We start from the raw sequence: 21,512 nt of genomic DNA on the forward strand, positions 1-21,512 counted from the left end.
TCACCAACTGTGTGGGCCCATCGCCAGACTGGGGTATAGGCTGCATAGAAGGTGATGGCATGGCTCCAAGCAATTAATCAAAATAATGGTATTTATGGGCATTTTCTGGAGATTAGACCAACAGCATGGGGTGAAATGAGAATGTCTTTATGCAGAAGGAGAGGGTAAACTATACTCAAATGTATCTTGCTGTAACTTTTAGGGATATATTTTTTGACAAAAATCTCTATGCCTTGCCGAACAGAGTTTAAGTCCACAATTTAAATCTCCACTGTATCTAAGGCTTTATGTTCATCCCCCTTCCCAGCCCCTTTATCATGTTTGAACCTAAATCAAAGAAGCAAAACCATAGCTCAGTCGGCCAAGCCAGCTGCACTGCACTGATGTGTCTCCTTCAGGCTGACCACAGTCCATGGCAACCGACTGACATCATGTCCTGGCGAGAGGGCACCCTGGTAAGAGGACCCAGCTCCCACATTCCACGCCCCTCTCACATCTCACCCTCTCGTCACTGTGCAGGGCAGAAGCCCCAGCAGCCACGGCTTACTCACTTTCTTTCAAATAATACTTCTTTGTCTCACGGTCGAGCAGCTGGGGAGAAGACACCATGCATTCAGTCTCCTTCAAATTGTTCAACTTGTGGCTAGTCCCATTCTGGCTCCCTTTTTTCTTTTTTTATAGGACGGCCTTTGCAATGCGAGCCAGCAGATAAAGGCCGTGACGTGCTGTCTGCTCAAGCGCAAGGATCGCCTGCAATTCCCCCAGCCCTTGGGTGGCAACACAAAGCACCTCTCAGCCCCACCTTGCCTCAGGGAGCCGACTGGGCTGGGAAGGGCTGTGCAGGGTCCACACCCTGGACTCGGCTTGCTGTGAGCAGCTCTATTCTTTTTTTTGAGAGCAAAGATGAGATTGTGTTGAGAGAGTACAGCTTCTATCTTAGACTGCTAATAATATAGTTAAGGGTAACAACAGCACAATAAAACTGGTAGAAGTGAAACATAAGCCATCTTCACTAGAATTTCAAGGAATCTAAATCATTTCATACACACTATACTTTGTAGAAGCCTTCCTGTATCTTCTCTGAGTGTATTTTATTTTACAAGCATATTGCAACATTATCTATTGTTCTGACTTTTCTTAATGCAGCCCCATGAGGGAGGCAGGGAAGAAGAGCTCTCGCCTTGCAGCCGAGGAAACTAGTGTTTCAAGAATTAAGTGAATTTCCCAAGGTCGCAAAGCTGATTAATGGAAGCACTGGAAGTAGAAACCTGGGATTTAGACTCCCCAACTTCCATAATCTTTCTAGGTGTGCAAGATGCTTCACTGGTTGAGGAAAATAAATGGGAGGAAGACAGTGAGGAGGGAGGAAGGTGAACAAGAAGGGGAGGGGGCGGGAGGAAGAAGAGCTTATCGGCTGAACCATGCCCACCCCTGGAATTAACACGTTAAAGTTCTAAACCCCAGTACCGCAGAGAACATGGCTGTATTTGAAGACAGAGACTTTAAAGAGGTAATTAAGGTGAAGTGAGGTCATTAATCCAATCTGACTGTTGTCTCTCTAACAAGAGATTAGGACAAAGACACATCACGGAAGGGCCACCATGCGAGAACATGGGAGAAGAGAAGGCGGCCATCTGCAAGCCAAGGAGACAGCCCGCCGGAGAAATAAGCCCGTTGACTCTCTGATCTCAGACTTCCAGCCTCCAGGACCAATGAGTTAATACATTTCTGTTGTTTAAACCACCCAGTCTGTGGAATTTTATTCTGGCAGCCCCAGCAAACTAATCCAGAGAGGAAAGAAGAGAGGACAGGACTGACACCTGGTTCTGACACCAAGGATGAACAGGGGCCACTGTCCCATCTGTCTGACCTAACATAGTGGGACCCACTGAGATGAAAGCAGCTGAACATACAGATGCCGCTTCCAGACCAGAACCACCTGAGCACAAGAGGAAACAAACACATGGGCTGGCAAGGGAGGAGAATGGGTTTCCTGCTGGGCACTGGGGAAGGGTACAGCTGCGGCCTGGCCCTCTGAATTGTTGATCATCTGCCCTGCACTAGCCCAGAAGAACCTGGACCTCCCAGTAACTCTTCTGCTTGCCTGCAAGTGAGGAGGACTAGGTTTGTGTTCACCAATCAGGTTGGGGCCTCCTCTGGATGGGGAGGCAGTGGGTCTGGGGTGGGACCTGCCCCCAGACAGTACTGATGATGCTGGTGCAGGACGGATGGTGTCTGCTGGCACCTCTGGTTTTAAATATTAATAGCTATAATTTTACAGGGGCTGAGGAGAAAAGATAAAAGAATGCCAAAGAAATTATGTCTATAATTCTCAACATCCATTGTGAATATACACTAAAGTGTTTTTTTAATAAACTGAAGTTCTCTGAATACCAAAAAGCACTAAAAATACTTTAAATTAAAACTTGTTATCACATCCACACATTGTTATTCATTTAATCAGCAAGTTTTCTATACTGCTTAAAAATCATTTTATTATCTTCAGGGCTAATAAAAGTCCCTGCTGTCTCATTTACCCTGTTGGATTTAGTTTACAACTGAACTGTATCTTGACAGATTATGTAATACTGCAACCTCCATGGAATTAACACTGAGTAAGTGGGGTCAAACTAATGTCTTACTATACATATCATTTCAGCTTGAAGAAAACTCTGGTGTGTAACACAACACAAACAGCCTGAAGATCAGCTGATCTAGGTTTGAGGCTGGGTTTTAGCTTTGTAAATCGTACGATTCAAAAAGATCAAACACAAAACAAACAAAAAAGATCAAACACTCATCCACTTCCCTGGTTTCCTGATGCAGACTTAGTAATGACACCTACCTTCTATTCTTGGTCCTCCATTCCCTAGACTCTGGCTCTCAGGCAGCCTTAGAGGCCTCTGAGTAAACTAGGGAAGGGCAGTCCCGCTTAGAGTGTGAGCTCTGCTGTGGCCGTGCTCGTGCAGGCTGAGGACTGCCATCCGCCTGAATATTACAACAGCGGTCCAAAGGGTCACATGCGCTGACATGGCCCCGACACATCACCAGTGAACCTCAAGGAGACAAAGCCAGCTCAGAACCTTTAACACCAAGTGCACAGTCCTCCTTAATGGAAAAGGCTCTTAAAACCTGGCAGAAATTCTGCATTGTATTTACTTGCAAATCTACTTTTGTAACATTTTACTATTAATGAGAAGGAGGAGAGTTATGAAAGTAAATTGTTAGCAGATGGTATTGGAATCAGGCACTTTGCTAGGGGCTCAATTTCCTCCCTGGTAGAGCTTATAAATGTTTAGAAGGAGAGTAGCTGGATGAGGGTAAGCAAAAAAAAAAAAAAAAAGAGGCTTGTTTAAACCTCTTCCGCAGTTGAGCCAAGCCTCCAGAGGGACTCTGGTTGCCACAAAACAGAGGGATGAAGCTGGTAATGGTATGACCTCTTTAAAATTTAAGTGTTTTCAGGGGCCGGGCGTGGTGGCTCAAGCCTGTAATCCCAGCACTTTGGGAGGCCGAGACGGGCGGATCACAAGGTCAGGAGATTGAGACCATCCTGGCTAACATGGTGAAACCCCGTCTCTACTAAAAATACAAAAACTAGCCGGGCGAGGTGGCGGGCGCCTGTAGTCCCAGCTACTTGGGAGGCTGAGGCAGGAGAATGGCGTAAACCCAGGAGGCGGAGCTTGCAGTGAGCTGAGATCCGGCCACTGCACTCCAGCCTGGGTGACAGAGCGAGACTCCGCCTCAAAAAAAAAAAAAAAAAATTTTAAGTGTTTTGGTAAAAATACTCAAAAAATTTGTCTGCAAGCCCTGTGCCATGTGACAGGTTAAGCACTGAAGGTCATATGCTACTATCTGCATTTTCAAAACACTGTTTAACTGGAGGGAGTTCCAGAGGGTACCACTTTGCCACAGGCCCTGAGATGGTGGAGTCCTGGAATCAGTCACTGACCACGAGAGGAGGGAAAAAGACACAGTCTTGGAAGTGCAGAGAGAAAATGGAAAACTAAACTTTCCCTCTTCTGATCCCCCATAACACGCCGAGCCGCTAGAATGGCCCTGCCCACAGGCTGTCTAATGGAAGAATTCGCCACGTGCTGCTCTTCTCTGTAATACCTCGCACACTGTCCCAGATACTGTTCTGGGAGGCACGGAGCGGCTCATTCATTTCTGTATCTCTGGGCCAGTGACAGAGAAACAGTAGAAAGTGGACTGTGGAGTCAGAAAAATGTATGATCTTAGCAGTCTCTTCATCTCTCTTGAGCCTCTATTCAACTACCGTGAGGGATTTCTATGCGAATCAATGAGAATTTATAGAAAGGCCAGCCCAGAACAGGCAATTTATTTATTACACTGTTGGTTGGATTCCATCTGTTGGTGCAATTCCCATTTGAAGGATAAGATGGCTGAACAAAGGAAACCTCTGACTGTCCTTCTTCCTACTCATGAGAGGCCCCCTCCTCGAATACAGTCAGCACCAGCTAGTGGAAGGGGTCAGAAGACACAGTGCTGAAGAGCACGGGTCAGTGGGTGCTCCGAATCTGCTCTACCAGGAGCTGGCTACATGATCTCGGCGCGGCTGCCTTACTTTCTATGACTGCTTCCACATGTGTGAAATGGCAGTGTGAACCCACACAGGCTGAGAGCGATACTCGGCACGGGGCCGCCTCCTCCCCACACACACCCTGGACTTACAGGCTTTCTTGCATGCATCTTTTTCCCTCCCTAGAATGTGTTCAGAAGCCCTCTCTGCCAATGCATACTCATCTGCACTTTCAAAACCCGACTTGAGTGCCTCTTGTCGGCCTCAGCCCCAAGAGCACCCCTTTTGGTGCCATCTACCTGGGCTGAGCTGCCTGGCAGCATCCCATGTGACATGTGCTGCTGGCTTCAACTCAAAAACTACTCGTTTCTCAGCAATACCATCGTGTGTGCTACCACCAAACAGGAGATCTTGCTCTCTGCAGTAGGTTCCAGTCCAGACCCTGAGGAGTAAGATGGTGGTCCCGGAAACCAGTTCAAATTTCTCACTGGCATACAGAGTGCTGAAGAAAGGCTATGTATAGGCCCCCTGATTCTGATCGTGAAATCTCATTATCAGCTCCAAGCCCCCCCATGGAGCTGCAGTGGGCAGGAAGCTGAGAGGGGACACATTCCCAAGTCAGCTATCTTAGTCAGCCATTCAGGTATCCCACAAAAATTCATTAACTCACTGTATTCCTTACTATTGCTAAATATGTTGGTTTCAGAAGCCACAGAGTGAATTTTCCAAGGATTAAAACAGGACGCGAAGTTCAAAGATGTCTCACTCCTGACACAGTGGAAGCGGCATTAAGGACTTGGGCACGCACACCATTCGAGGGCCTGACAACCCTGAAGACAGGTAAAGCGAGTAACTTAAAGTCAGCTTCAGTAAACCTTACTGCTGAAACAGCTAAGTGCCCAAGTAAATCATTGTAATTTTTCCAACTTTTAATTTCAAAAAATTTTAAAGCTACCCAAAGAGTTGAATGAGAACAAGAACATCCCATTCTCTTTACCTTGATTCACCTATCATAGCATTTTTGTCAGTTTGTTTTAGCTACATGCATACACATTTTCTTGTACGATTTTTTTGAAAGTATTAATAAGTGGGAGACATCTTATTTCACCCATAAATACTTAAGAACAGGCATACTCTCCTTCAGAGCCACAATACCATTATCACACTCAACAAAGTTAAAGTTGACATATTGTCATTATCTAACGTCCAGTTCACATTCCAACTTCCCCAACTGAACTGTCTCTTTTTGGTGGCAGGGAGGGTTGGGGGAGGACTTGATTAATTCAGGATCATATACTGCTCAGTGAAGTTGTCATGTCTCTTCAATCTCCTTTCATCTAAAGGCATTTTTTCTCTTTCGTGACATTGATGTTTTTAAATAATGCAGACCAATGAGCTGTCCCTACAAATTTTGGTGGCCTAATCATTTCCTTATGATTAGATCTGAGTTAAATTAAATCTTTTTGGCAAGAATACTACCCAGGTGATACTGTGCGCTCCCACCGCACTGCACTGCACCGGAAGGACCTGACGCCAGCCCATCCCATTGCTGGGGAAGCTGAGCCTGCGGTACACACAGACCGCTCCGTCACAAACAAGTAAGCTCCTCCCTTTTGTAGTAATAGTTAGGGGGTGTGAATCCTGTCACTGCCACTCAATCACATACTCATTTTTTTGTTTGGGTTTTGTTTTTCTATTATTTTTATTTCCCATACTCATGTATTACGTACCTTTTATTTGCAATTTGACAGTGCAGAGCTAAGCTGGATTAAACACAGGGTCCCCAGTTACAATTCAGCACAAGTCCAGTTGGGGACACATTTTCATACAAAAGACATTAAAAGAAAAACAGACAATACAATCAGGAGTAGCTTATGCTTTGCCTGGAATAAAGCAGGTGCTTAGCAAATATCTGTTGAATAAGGGACCTGTATGGTTCAGGCAAATACAAGCTATTTGGCCAAACTGCATCCTTTCTGTTCTTCCTTCTCACATCACCTCACCCCTGGGGCTGAAAGAAAGTCTTCCAACATGGCCACCCTGCCTCCCACCATGAGAGATCGGGGTCCCTGATTGATTGGATTGCTGGAGTAAAGGCTCAAATGCCTCAACCTTATCAGCCCATCTCACCCTATCTCTCCAGCCTTACCCATCTCTCTCTTCTCTCCCCCTCCCCTCAGACTCCACTGCTCCTACCGTCTGCACACGCAGGGGATGCCTCCCACCTCCCCTCCTGCCTGCCTGGAACAGCCCTTCACTTTCAGGTCTGGTCTAGAGTGCAAGTCCCACCTCTTCAAGCTCTTCCTCAGCAATAAGTGTTCCTTGATCTTCAGTGTCTGAAAACATTTACAAGCATCCTGCATTATGGCTCTTAATCCTATCGCTTAACTGCGGTACTATTTACAAACATTTTCACAAGGCTGGAAGCCTTCAGGCCACTTCCTAGACCCAGCTCATTCCCTAGGGCCTCCTTTCCTTCCCTAGAGCAGGCTCCAGGGATAAGCCCTGTCCTTGTCCTTTGCTATGTTCTTTCATAAAAGCTCCCACCCATGCTCTCTTATTGAGACAGTCCTCATCCCAAAATGATAGTGAAGTGGGACTTGCGTCCCTGCCACATCACCCCAGAAACGGACACACGGACATGGAACCCTTATTTAAAAGGCTCATTGTTGAATCCAGTCCCGTCTAAAGAATGTATACAATTTAGGACTGGCAGAAAAAAATCAAGAGGATGTGGTTCATTCACAGGCAATGTTGTGCCTGGGATATTTGTAGGACTACTCCAGGAAATAAGGAAACACATAGATGTTTGAGATCTGGTCTTTGCCTCAAGGAATTTTAGTTCTAGTGGGAGTGATAACTTATGGAGATAAGGAACTGTAAGGACTGAACATTATAAATGCCAAAATAAATCAGATGCTCTTGAAATAAGTGAATTGCATGGTATGTTAGTCATCTCTCTCAATAAAGCTGTTACCAATCGAATATTGAGGACCCCCAAAGAGCTTTTGGTTATGTAGGTTAATCTACCAACGTTTATCATAGTAGGAATTAAAATGGGGAAAGTTTAAAAATATTAATTTGAAATAAAAAATAAAGAGATGCACTTTTTATTTTAAAAAAAAAAAAAAGAGCGATGCCACATACATTTTATATGAGGACGACAAGAATTCTAACTCTAATAGGAGTGGGATTTGAAAAACGGGCAGGATTTGAACACTTGGCAATGATGGGTATGAGCATTCCAGGCAGGTACAAGAGTATGAGGCAAGGCAGAGAGGAGGAATGATGCCATCTTTGTGTGAGAGCAATGGGACTAGAACAATGGGTTTGTTTCTTTAGACTTAAGGCTGGATACAGAGAGGTGGGTCAGATAATAAAGGGCTCTGAACACAGGTAAACGGCTGAGACCTGACGAGTCGGGTCACTGACAGGGAACCACTGTAAGCATTGACACAGCTGCAGGGAGGCTTCCGTGAGGGGTGCTCTAACACATCGTGCCAGATGGGTGCACACACCTGAGCTAGGAAACAGGGCAGGGACGCAAGCGTTAGGTGAGGAAGCTTCAACAATGTTCCTGTCAGTGAGGATGGAGAAGAGGCAGGTTGAAGACACATTTTAAGGGAAGATCAAAGAGCTGGTATTCCAGCTAGTATTAATACATTCACCTGATCTTTCCAAAACAGGCCACCCTCAGCTTCTTCCTGATAACTCTCTCAATGTTGATCCTCCTTGATATAAATTGAGAAACTACGAGATGAACAAGCCAGGAAGCTACACTTGTTCCCTAGCTTATCAATATGTAACAGGGAAAAGAAAGAGTGAGTTAGTGCTAGAATGCCATATTTTAAGTTCCACAGGTTGATCTAACAAAGTCTAATTAACCACTCATATTTACATTTTAATCACTGTCAGGTGACTTTTTATAGCCTAGTAAGATTCCATTTTTATTCTTGGAGAAAACTGTCAGTATACTCATTCTCTTTAAACAATTTAGATGTCTACTGTTTGATGGCAGGGGTTGTGTTAAGAGCTTCCATTTATCCATGATTAATCAACATTTAACAGACATTTTCTAAAATCTGAGTTGTGAAGAACATCAAACAAGTCAAATAATGCATACAGAAGGAAAAATCTGAATACTGATTTTTAAAAACTGACTCCAATGAAATCTACCTATTTAAAATAAACCAATTCTAAAAAAAATCATCATCCTTCATTAAATTGGTGTCAGGCTAATATACAGATATGTTGGGTTGTTCACAGTATACAGTATATTGTGGAGTGCTTTTACAGATAAATTTTACTCAATAATTATAGTTTATGTAAGCTATTATTAAAAAATGTCTGTATTATCCAATAAAAAACTAAGAGGCTATTAGAACTGAAGTCTGTAAGTATGTGACTAGCTTGAGAAAGTATTAAAATATTTACTAGAGAGTTACTGGAGAGTCAAACAGCTAATTTCATACATGGGTAAGTAATTAAATACCAAAATGTATTTATTTCTTAAGAAAAATGGCTTAATAATGGTGTTCGGTATAACCAAAGACTAGGTAAACCTGTGAGCTGCTTTTTAAAGGGCGACTGCAGACTTATTCCACAGATTTTAATGTTAATTGTAAATTGTAAGATCCTTATGCAAAAATTATACGCTATCAAGGACTTTTTGTTTCCGTACCAAGCTCCAAGAAAAGAGACTATTAAATAATAAAGGAAAAAAGTCATACAATTTAACCTGAAAACAAATATTCCATTAGCATGTAAAATTTAAAGTGTTTCCTAAATGAAATCATCCCCACGATGCCGAGAAGTTTTCTACTCGAGTGTGAAGGTGAAGGTTTCCCCAAATTAATTAACCTAAAATATTGGGGGATGGGGATGTTGCTTACTTTTTATTTATATTTCTTTCTGTCCTCCCGACCTCTCTCTCTCTTTACGTTTACATTACCCAGTGAGCAAATTTTATCAATGAGAAGCCAGGAAGGGCTGACTCCCTTTGCTATATTTACTTAAGATATAAAGGCCAATCAACCATTGTGCTCAGAAAAGTTGTGGCCGTTTCTGAGCCTACTTCAGATCTCTCCTTAGCTCCAAGTGACTTATTATGAAGCCAAAGAAAGAGGAAAACTGAGCTGATCAAAGGCCGGGCTGTCATTAAGTGAAAATGATGGAAGATGAAAGGCTTGCCCTGCACTTCAAAGGTACAGCTGAGCTCGGGTGAGCTGACAGCAAGCGTTCAGGGATCAGAGAGGCAGGCTGTGGCTTAATGGACTAGATGACATTCCTAGAGCCATTCATCTTTATACAAATCACGAAAAACAGAAACATAATGACAAACATGCATTTAAATGCTTTCCTACTGGATATAAGGAAGAGTGGGTAACCCAAAAATATAAAGTGACATACATCACATCTACACTTGCAGAATGTAAAATAATGAGGTCCAAGAACTGTTGAAGAAGTTGGCATCTCTAAGCAGTGCAGAATTACATGTTAACAGTTTTTCCTTATGCCCTAGGGTGTGTCATGCAATGAAGCTTAATTTTGAGAGACCATGGATGCAGCAGCCTCACTTCCCTGGTGGGCTAACGCAGAACACTTGGTGTGCTGACGTGGAAGGGCAGTCAAACTTGCTTAAGACTTAAGACTCTGGGGTTAAAGCTGGTCTAGAGCCACCATAGGGCTGGGGAAGGAAGGTCAGAAAAATCAGGCCAATTGATGATTATACAATATTCCCCTTATTCTACCCCCATTCACCCCTGCACAGTGCCCTCCCACCCACACACAGAACCTCAGCAGACAGAGGACCCTTTGGGCAGCAAAGATGTTACACTGTAAGGGGCCTCAAGTCATTAACTGGAATCTCCTTTCTTTTCTTTTTCCTCTGTAGGAACCAACATGCCTCTAATCTTCTAAGACTCCCTAGAATGACTTTAACACATGCAACAATCTTATCTACACTTCTGGTCACACTGGAGACTTTTCAGGGAATTGACTGGGTTTTTCCTCCCTATAGTTTATTGTTAGTGACAGCAGCACCTGCAAAGAGGAGAGACAGAGAAGAGAGAGTGCCACTCCCCACCCCCCTGCAAATTAGTAATCAGGATGTTGGGTAACACTGAGTAGAGATGCTCTCTAGAAACTTTGTATATGTGAATTCATTTCATACTCCTATTTACCTGTGAAGTAGGCACTATCATTAGTTTCATTTTCAGGAGGAAATGGTCACCAAAAGTAGCTCAGTAACTTGCCCAAGGTCACAGCTAGAAATAGGAAAGACTGGATTTACACCCGAAGGTCTGGCTCCAGGGACCACATCTCCAACTCCTATACCACTCGGAGGGGTTTCACAGAGCAGATGGTGAAGGCTCAGCAGGAGTGTACCCGTGAACAAAATCCTGCAGGGTCGGCACAGCCTGAGGGGGCGACAGCACAGCACCCCTGAGCCAGCAGGGTGAGGGCAAGGGAGAAGGAGCAGCAAGAGGTGCTGGGGGGCAGGGTGAGCCTTGGTCATCCAAAGGCATTAGCACCCCAGGGCCCCTCAAGTAAACATTTGATCATACGTAAAACCTTTGCTTGCACCTCTTCCAATCAGACCTGCCACCACAAAAACTCTCCTCCTCTATGGAAATTCCAGAGCTACCTTTTCTACTGAGCCACACTAAATAAAGAGCTGGGACTTATTTCGCGGACTATTTGGCAACAATGACAACATTCAAGCTGGACAGCCACAAATTCACAACTCCCCTTCGCCATGCCTGTCCTGGGCCCTTGCTGACCACCTCCACCTGGAATTCCATCCTCTCCTTCCCTCTCACCCCCAGGACCCGACTGTCCCACCCTGTGTGCGCACATCATCCTCTGTAAAGATCATCTGAATGTACACATAGGATGTCAGTTTGCTTCTTGTAAGATAGCTAGTACTGATTATAAAGAAACCAACAATTCCAGATTGTCAGCTCCTCAAGAAGGGCCCTGAGTGGGGTGTCCAGGGAGCAGCAGTGAATGCCCCTTACCACCAGACACAAAGTCTGGCACTCAGGTGTTCTCTGAATGACTGACAGGTACCATTAGTAAGGTTTATAACTGAGCTAATACTTTCCACAATATTTTAATGTAAGCAAATGCACACACACACAAAGAACTCTGCAAATAATGGAATGAATGGAGCAACAATATTCTCCACATTAAGTCTCCAACTTTTATAATAGCTTTATTGACATACAATTCACATGCCATATAATTCACCCATTAAAGTGTCTGACTCAATGTGTTTATAATTGGAGTTGTGCACAACAATCACCATGATCTAATTTTAGGACATTTCTTCACCCCCAAAAGAAACCCATACCCATTAGCAGTCACTCCTCATATTCTCCTCTCTCCAATGCCTAGCAGCCACTAACCTACTTTCTGTCTCTATAGACTTGCCGATTCCAGACATCTCATATAAACTCATCATATAATGATTTGGTGTCTTTTGTGTCTGGTTCTTTCACTCATAATGTTTTAAAAGTTCATCCATGTTGTAACATATGTCAGTACTATATTTCTTTATATTGCCAAGTAATATTTCATTGTATGGATAGACCACATTTTATCCATTCATCAGTTGATGGGCATTCGGATTGCTTCTACTTTTTAGCTATTATAAATAATACTTCTGTGGACATTTGTGGACAGATTTTTACAGGGCTGTTTTCTATTATCCAGTATGTACCTAGGAGTAGAATTGATGGGTCAAATGGTAACTCTATGCTTAACATTTTGAGCAACTGCCAAACTGTTTCCAAAACAGCTACACCATTTTACATTCCCACCAGCAACGCATGAGGCATTCCAATTTCTCCACATCTTCACCAACACTTGTTATTGTCTTTTTTATTTCAACCATCCATAGTAGGCGGATCTCACTGAGGTTCTGATTTTCATTTTCCTAATGATTAATGATGCTGAGCATATTTTTCGGCAACTGTTAGCCATTTATCTTCTTTGGAGAATTGTCTATTCAAATCCTTTGCCCATTTTTAAATAGGATTATCTGCCTTTGTATTGCTGCGTTGTAAGAGTTCTACACATATTCTTAGTACAGGTCCCTTCTCATTCTCAGACACATGATTTATAAAAAATATTTTCCCATTCTGTGAGTTGTGTTTTCCTTCAAATCTATTATTATAGTTACCTACAGCCTTCAGAGATACCAACTAGAAAACTTTACAGAAACCTAACCTTCATCTTACCTCTTGAACAAAGTTTATGAATTTGATTACAAATGTTCTTCTAAATGCCATTATTTTCCCATCCTGTATCTTGACAGGTCAGCCTATGCTGAAGCCCCAGCCATTGCTAAATACCCACCACCTACAGCTGGGTAGCAAACTCCTGGGTAATAAGTAACAGTGATATTTACCACTGACATTCTGGCATTTCAGAAATTCAATCTGTCTTCCCAATGCCTTATTTTAATGGTTTTTACAAAAAAAAAAAAATCATACTATTGCTAGATGGCAGAACCTAACGTGTGTTTGGCCAACCTATTTTCTTTAAAGCCATGCTGACAATGACTGTTAAAACTGCTCCCATGCTAGAATGCCCCTCAATTGTTTCGGTCTCGACACAAGGTCAATAAGGACTAGAGTAATGAAGAAATAAAGCAAAACTGAAACATTTTAATTTGGGGTCTACAAGACTATATTAACTTCTAGCCAATTAAATGGATGAGTGGTTTGCAGCCACTGACATTTATATTTCATGATTAGTTCTCCAGGCCCCTTATTCTCTCTGTGCTATTAACCTTTAGGGTGTAGCTCTTTGTCAGTCTCACTTCAATCATGCTTTCGAAGGATTATAGAATTAGCAATTCCAGTTTTTATGGCACAAGCTCTGTCAAATCAGAGAGACAGATGTGAGCTCATGTAACTGAGAGGCTTCCATCTGCTGGACTGAGAACTGAAGCCTGGAAAGGCTGTTGTATTTCCTTTCTTACGCTTCCTTGGGCTGTTCCAGCTTGGAATTACCCATTTACTTACACACTTGGTATTTGAGCAAATACCTTAAATAGCTGAGGTATCAACCTTTCTTGTCAAAGGTGGATGGCTACTCACCATCCACCTTTTAGTTATGGATTCCTATGGTGGTGACAGAAGAGAAAATGATGTCACCTCATACATATCCAAATCCTGGCATCTGCAGGAACCCACACCGAATCAAGTCCTCTCACTAAGTTAACAGGTCATCCACTGGAATCACATCAAGGCTCTGTCGACTGGCTGGAAGGAACAGAAGGAAGAGCCTATTGAATAGAAGCAGCAAAGGATTTTATTTTCAGCAGAGTTAAAATTAGGTGTTGTATACTAAAGAGAAATTAGTCATCCTTTGGTGTATATACTCAGGGGATTGGGTCCAGGAATCCCACCGATGCCAAAATCCACACATACCCAAGTCTCAAAGTCCACTCATAGGAGAAGCTGGCCCTCTATACACATGGGTTTCACATCCTGCAGTATTTTCTGTCTGCAAATGGTTGAAAAAAATCCTGAGTCGAAGTGGACCCTCAAAGTTCAGATGGTATTGTTCAAGGGTCAGCTGTATATTCTTTCTCTCAGGATTTTCTGTAAGTTGGGAATGCTGAAAAATTCTACAACTATCTAGGTGTAACTGTCTGCATGTGACAAATGTATTTCTGAAAATTAGATAGTAAATTAAGTCTGGTCATGATTTAAAGGCTCTACTGAGCTCCTATGTAAAGCAAAAGTGGTTCTCAGTTTAATTTCACTAACCTGTGGAAAATTTTTTTTTTTTTTGAGTCAGGATCTGTCATCTAGGTTGGAGTGCAGTGGTGCCATCATGATCCATTGCAGCCTCAACCTCCCAGGCTCAAGTGATCCTCCCACCTCAGCCTCCCGAGTAGATGGGACTACAGGTGCCCTCCACCACGCTTGGTTAATTTTTTGTAGTTGTTGTAGAGATGGGGTTTCACCATGTTGCCCAGGATGGTCTCGAAGTCCTGGGCTCAAGTGATCCTCTCACCTCTGTCTCCCAAAGTGCTGGGATTACAGGCATGAGCCACGGCACCAGGGCAAATTTTCCTTATTGTTTTTCATCCAGCCACTCCTATTTCACTGTCTAGTACAATGCTTTCCACAGTGAGTTCCTGGATGACCTATGTCAGAATCACCTAAGAGACTTACTTAAAATGCATATTCCTGGGCCTGGCTCCAGTCCTAACAGAAAGTTGTCCAGGAACCCCCAAGATACGTAATTTTAGCATGCTCCAAGGAGGTATCTCTCCTCATGCCTCTTCCACTTTCACAACTGATCAATACCAAGATCAGCCAATACCACATCAGACATTTCTAAGGACATGTCAGCAGTGACGTGGCACAAGCGAGAACTGATGACGTATCTCAGTGCTCACAACCACTCAGGAAATGCTTGATGAACGAGTTTCAGAAAGCAAGATTTAGGCCGTCCTGGTTACCTCTTGCCAACACTAACATGTGAAACAGCTCAAGACCAGCTTTAGGAGGGCTCACCTCTATTTACAATGGCGTATTTCTCTAAATTTTTTTTGTGATGTTTGCCTCTTTAGAGATCATGGACTTCATTAAGTGACCCTCCCATGCCTCAGTTTCCCCATATGGAAAATAGCTATACTATCTGCTGCCTTCTATTCCTATAAGGCATACAGTCCTATACCTCCTATTTGTCTTTTGCACAACAAAACAACTGATTCCCCGAAAGCTTTGAATTAGGCCTGCAAAGATAGTCCTTAACTACCAATCTATAAATTTCTCAAAGTCTAGAAAAATGAAAGGGGCAAGGAAGGAAACAAGAAGAAACTTAGGCTTAACTGTACCAGCTAGTCTCAACTTGATCCGAAGGAACACTGCTAGCATTCTCTCAGCTAGCTTCTCATGATTACATTTAAAACCACCACAAAGCCACCATGATCACGCTCTGAGAGGCTGTCGCAGGTCAATAGAGGGATGGGGTAGGAATAGCTCAACATAACTGACAATGCTCTTTAGGGGATCTGAGGATCTGACTTCTCAAACATCTCATTTCGCTTCATCAATATTTACAAAATATTTGCAAAAGAAGAAATAAGGCAATGAACATGTCCAGAAAGAATCACATGCTAACTTTTAAAGGTTTTTCTCTCCAAAAATTTAGCAGTGCCAGAGGCTTGTTCTTCTGTCCCAGATTGTTTTTCAAGGGCTACCTCACGACGGAATGGATCACTCATAATAACTACATGTTAGCATTTGTGTCACATAATTCATCTCTGGCAGTCCACTTCTTTTAAATCCTAAGAGTAGGCTTCCTAAATAGTATTGCTAGCATTTGGCATCTTATCTGACTCTGTGACAACAAAACTCTAGAACACATAGTTTATAATTCATTATGGTTTCAGCTGAGTGACATTTGGTTCTAAAGTCTTTGGAAGTACAAGTTTGAAGATGCCAAATTTTATCTATATCCCTATCTATAGCTCCATTTGAAATCAGAGAGATTACCAAACAGAAAATGTCACTCAGATTCTAAAAATAAACCATGCTACTGCTCCACACAGGTTACACCAGAGGGTTAGGACCATGACATTTTGCTGGGGTTCAAGTGCACATCAACAAACAAAATGGCATGTTCTTCTCTTCCTTTTTCATAGCTTAAGATTAGTGAAGAAGGCATTGTAATCTTTGTAACTGCTCAAACCAACCTTTATCCAGGAGCTAGTACTGCTTCTTTAAAAACTTTTTTTTTGGTAAATAAAATGTGGTACAGCCATACAAGGAACTACTATTCAGCAATAAAAAGGAATGAAGTAACAAAAGACCAAATATTGTATTATTTCATTTATATGAAATGCCCAGAATAAGCAGATCTATATAGAGACAGAAAGTAGATCTGTGGCTGCCAGGGACCAGGAGGACGGGGGAATGGAGAGTGAAATGGGTCAAGGTTTCTTTTGGGAGCGATGAAAATGTTCTAAACTTCGATCATAGTGATAACTGTACAACTCTGTGAATATATTAAGTACCATTAAATTTTATACTTTAAATGAATGAATTACATGGTATATGAATTATATCTCTGCAAAGCTGTTAAACATATTCACTTAAAAAAAGAAACTATCATCTTTTAAAAGCTATAGCAGAAACAGAGCCAACATTGGAGAGAGTAAATATGGTGGTTTTTCATCTTTCCAAGAATCTCCACGAGCCCTGGGCATTGCAAAAATTAGTCAAGCAACTGTCACTACTGCAGTGGTAACCAAATACGGAAGCTGAATCAAATACGGAAAGGAAATTATTTTGAACTCAAACACATAACCTTTCCAAAAAAATACACTGCACGCACACAAACAGACCACACAAAGTCAAAACAAAACAAGTACCTGTGTGGGTGGAAATGTATCCAAGTGCCACTCTTTCCTTCAAGTCTTTCATTCTCCTCTTGTTACTTCAAAGATAAGCTCTGGATGGGCAGGCACTAAGTTGTTTTGGTTTTTTCTCATGACACAAAAGATCTGGCAGAGCTGGAGATTTCATTACTTTTAAAGGCAGTAATATTTGAAGGTACCATGAATATTCCCTGAACAGTGCTCTAAACACACGGTGGTGGCTAAGAGCTATGGTTATCCCACCTCTTCAATGAGAATGGGGCATTCATTCTACAGAAAGCCACTTACAGACAAAATGGGTATCACATCATCCATAAAATGAAGTAAAGAACAGTTGGCTGAAACTTCCCAAACAGCCAGTTACTCCATGTGATATAAATGGGTTTGCAAAGCTGAACAAAGTAAGACAAAGACTAGGAAGGCAAAGCCAGTCTTCCTAGCATGATAACCAAAATTGTCTCAGCCTTTAAAGTAAGGGCTCTAGGATCTCAAATCACACGCACGATACAGAGAAGTGTTAATGGTAGAGGGGATGCACAAGCGATGGTAGATGTCTTGCCCTCAAGGAATTTGTACTTTAGATGGGGTGGCTGGGGCAGGGGGGCAGTGAAACTGGATTATTTATTTTTTGGCAAACATGCAAATGAGTGTTATCACTTAAAAGTAGTCATACTAGAATGACTTGACCCTATTCCAAATAAAATTGCCACTGATTAAAAGGCATTTTCAAACTCCACTTGTGAAACTGGCTTCAGAATGACAGAGGAAAAACTAGCTCTTCACTTTATAGGCATACTTACACAGAAGTGTGGCAAGGAGTAAGCACTGTGTTTGTTTTACACACACACACACACACTCTCTCATTTTTTTTTTTTTTCCTCTATCTTGGTTTTTAAATTACTGGCCACTTTTTAGAAAACCATCAATGTGCCCGGGCGCAGTGGCTCACGCCTATAATCCCAGCACTCTGGGAGGCCGAGGCGGTTGGATCACCTAAGGTCAGGAATTCGAGACCAGCCTGGTCAACATAGTGAAACCCTGTCTCTACTAAAAAAACAAAAATTTGCTGGGCGTGGGTTAGCCAGGTGTAGTGGCAGGTGCCTGTAATCCCAGCTATCCAGGAGGCTGAGCGAGGTGAATCGCTTGAGCTTGACCCAGGAGGCAGAGGTTGCAGTGAGCTGAGATGGTACCACTGCACTCCAGGCTGGGTGACAAGAGTGAAACTTCGTCTCAAAAAAAATAAATAAATAAAAATCAATGTTCTGAGAATAGGATCATCATCACAGTATTAGGTTAAATGTGTAATTTTCCAAGGTAACTATTTTGAAGGCAGGCTTCAACACTTTACCTATTTAGATGTGTAGATTGTTACGTTTGTTTGCTTTTCATCAGTCACATTTACATTAAAGACAATAAAATACAAGGTGATATAACTGCCAAATGTATATTATAGACTATAAACTCAACAGAAATTCAAAAGAGGATGATATAAATGTATCACACATTGAAAGAAGACAAAGCATCTTGCTAGGCACTGACATTTTAAAAGGTTAAAGTACAAAAGTTACTTCAGATAGGAGGAATAAATTCTGCCGTTCTAGTGCATAGGAGGATTACTATGGTGAACAGTAAAATATTGCATATTCTAAAATAGCTACTATGAGAGGCTTTTGAAGGCCCTCAGCACAAATAAATGATAAGGTAATGAATACAAGAACTACCCTGACTGAATCATTATTCAGCATAAATATGTATTGAAACATCGAATTGGCCCAGCGCGGTGGCTCATGCCTGTAATCCCAGCACTTTGGGAGGCCGAGGTGGGCGGATCACCTGAGGTTGGGAATTCAAGATCAGCCTAACCAAAATGGAGAAACCCTGTCTCTACTATAAATACAAAATTAGCCGGGCATGGTGGTGCATGCCTGTGATCCCAGCTACTTGGGAGGCTGAGGCAGGAGAACTGCTTGAACCCGGGAGGCGGAGGTTGCAGTGAGCCGCGATCGCGCCATTGTACTCCAGCCTGAGCAACAAGATGAAACTCGGTTTCAAAAAAAAAAAAGAAAAGAAACATCAAATTGTACCCTAGAAATAGATACAATGTGTCGACTAAAAAATAAATTTATCAAAAAAAGTTTAAATGTTTTCCCAAAAAAGAAAAGTTTTTTTTTTTTTTTTTTTTTTTGAGGCGGAGTCTTGCTCTGTCGCCCAGGCTGGAGTGCAGTGGCCAGATCTCAGCTCACTGCAAGCTCCGCCTCCCGGGTTCCCGCCATTCTCCTGCCTCAGCCTCCCAAGTAACTGGGACTACAGGCGCCCGCCACTCGCCCGGCTAGTTTTTTGTATTTTTAGTAGAGATGGGGTTTCACTGTGTTCGCCAGGATGGTCTTGATCTCCTGACCTTGTGATCCGCCCGTCTCGGCCTCCCAAAGTGCTGGGATTACAGGCTTGAGCCACCGCGCCCGGCCCCAAAAAAGAAAAGTTAATAAGCATTAAAAAATTAATCAATCTCGGCCGGGCGCAGTTGCTCACGCCTGTAATCCCAGCACTTTGGGAGGCCAACGCGGGCAGATGACAAGGTCAGGAGATCGAGACCACCCTGGCTAACACGATGAAACCCCGTCTCTACTAAAAATACAAAAAATTAGCCGGGCGCGGTGGCGGGCGCCTGTAGTCCCAGCCACTCGGGAGGCTGAGGCAGGAGAATGGCGCCAGATCGCGCCACTGCATTCCAGCCTGGGCCACAGGGCAAGACTTCGTCTCAAAAAAAGAAAAAAAGAAATCAATCTCACCGCTAATAACTTTAAATTTAAATATGAGATACTACTTTGGACCAAACAATTGCCAAAGAGTTTGGGGAAAGTATGCTGATTAGCATGCAGTAAAACAGGCACTTCCATAATCCATTAAGACCTTTCAAATATAGGAAATATCCTTAATGACCAACTACAGAGAGATGTTTGCATAAATGATGCCACAGCTTTAGGAATAATAAGCAGACATTAATGGTTTTTTTGTGGAATTTCAAAACCACAGTCAATTTTCACAATACTGAACGAAATAAAATTCAGAATATAAAATTTTAAGCACACTATGACTTTGGTTGTGTTAAATTATATATACTCAGGACAAAAGACTGAAATCAATAGTGCAATATGGTTTTTTCTGGGGTGTGGCCAATCTTTTCCTATTCTTTATACATGTCTGTGGTTTTAAAATTTTCTACAATTCTCTGTATTTCTTTGGTATTCAAAAAGAAAAGCAGACAATAAGAAGAGATATTCTTCCCAAAACATGTAGATTTAAAAAAAAAAAAAAAGTTAAGGTCCCATTCCTGCCTATAAAATCTTCCAGGTAAAGTTTCATAAAACGAGGTTGGGCTACACCTTGAAAGATACATAGAATCCACATAGCTGGGGCGGGGCTTGGTGGTTCATGCCTGTAAACCCAGCACTTTGGGAGGCAGAGGTGGGTGGTTCACCTGAGATCAGGAGTTCAAGACCAGCCTGGCCAACACAGTGAAACTAAAAATACAAAAAATTAGCCGGGTGTGGTGGCACGCGCCTGTAATCCCACCTACTTGGGAGGCTGAGGTAGGAGAATCACTTGAACGTGAGAGGCAGAGGCGGAGGTTGCAGTGAGCTGAGATCGCTGCACTCTAGCCTGGGCTACAGAGCGAGACCCATCTCCAAAAAAAAAGAATCCACAAAGCTGGAAAGGAGTAGAAAGGGCATTCCAAATGGAAGAAAAACTAAAAGAATCTAAAGAGGGAATGGTTGGCAAACCAGAAGATAAATCAAATTGGAGCTAAGAGAGCTTAATCCTTGAGCTTTATTTTAACAGGCCAGTGGTTGGATGAATCACTACCAAATAAGAAATAAAGCAAAGCTACGCTAAGCTAAAGGAAAGTGTTCTCAAAAAAGAGTCTTCTGTGCCACGTTGGTGTTTTTTCACATCCCTCAATCTGGCTGCCTGCTGGTTTCCATGGCTTAGATTTACCCATTTGGAAAAACAACCCCTCCCCTGACAATACCAAAATCACTACCTCTGCCATGAAATTAGGCAAGAAATATACATACTCCAACCTCTAATTTAGACGATAAACTTGCCAAAAGTACGGAATATATCTTTTTTTCACATAGTACCAATCAACAGTGTCATGATAGGCATTCCAATAAGTAATGAATTACAAGTTAGCAATGAGCAACACCTTAATACTGTCCATAAATCCCCACCAGAACTGAAACTTTAAAAGCTGGCAATATCAATTATTGGTAAAGATGTAGAGTTCCTGGCCAGGCGTGGCGGCTCATATCTGTAACCCCAGCACTTTGGGAGGCCAAGGCAGGTGGATCACCTGAAGTCAGGAGTTCGAGACCAGCCTGTCCAACATGGTGTGACCCCAGCTCTACTAAAAATACAAAAAAATTAGCCGGGCGTGGTGGCGGGCGCCTGTAATCCCAGCTACTGGGGAGAGTGAGAGAGGAGAATCACTTGAACCCAGGAGGCAGAGGTTGCAGTGAGCCGAGATCATACCACTACACTCCAGTCTGGGCAACAAGAGTGAAA

General features: G+C 42.6%; 1 protein-coding gene across 4 annotated transcripts in view; it reads right to left on the reverse strand.

Moving 5' to 3' along the window:
- The window catches only part of VGLL4 (vestigial like family member 4), a 167,784-nt gene that overhangs the window by 52,426 nt on the left and 93,846 nt on the right, over nt 1-21,512 (reverse strand). Inside the window, exon 1 of one of the 4 annotated variants that reach the window (XM_033210699.1) lies at nt 552-790. The exons of the other annotated variants lie outside the window; for them this stretch is intronic. Within the exon in view, the coding sequence (XP_033066590.1) occupies nt 552-609 (58 nt within the window). The 5' untranslated portion in view covers nt 610-790. Of the gene's footprint in view, nt 1-551; nt 791-21,512 lie in introns of those variants that run through there. 4 annotated transcript variants of the gene reach the window in all.

Source organism: Trachypithecus francoisi, unplaced genomic scaffold (genome assembly GCF_009764315.1).
Source record: "Trachypithecus francoisi isolate TF-2019V2 unplaced genomic scaffold, Tfra_2.0 Lachesis_group0, whole genome shotgun sequence".
Taxonomy (NCBI): Eukaryota; Metazoa; Chordata; class Mammalia; order Primates; family Cercopithecidae; genus Trachypithecus; species Trachypithecus francoisi.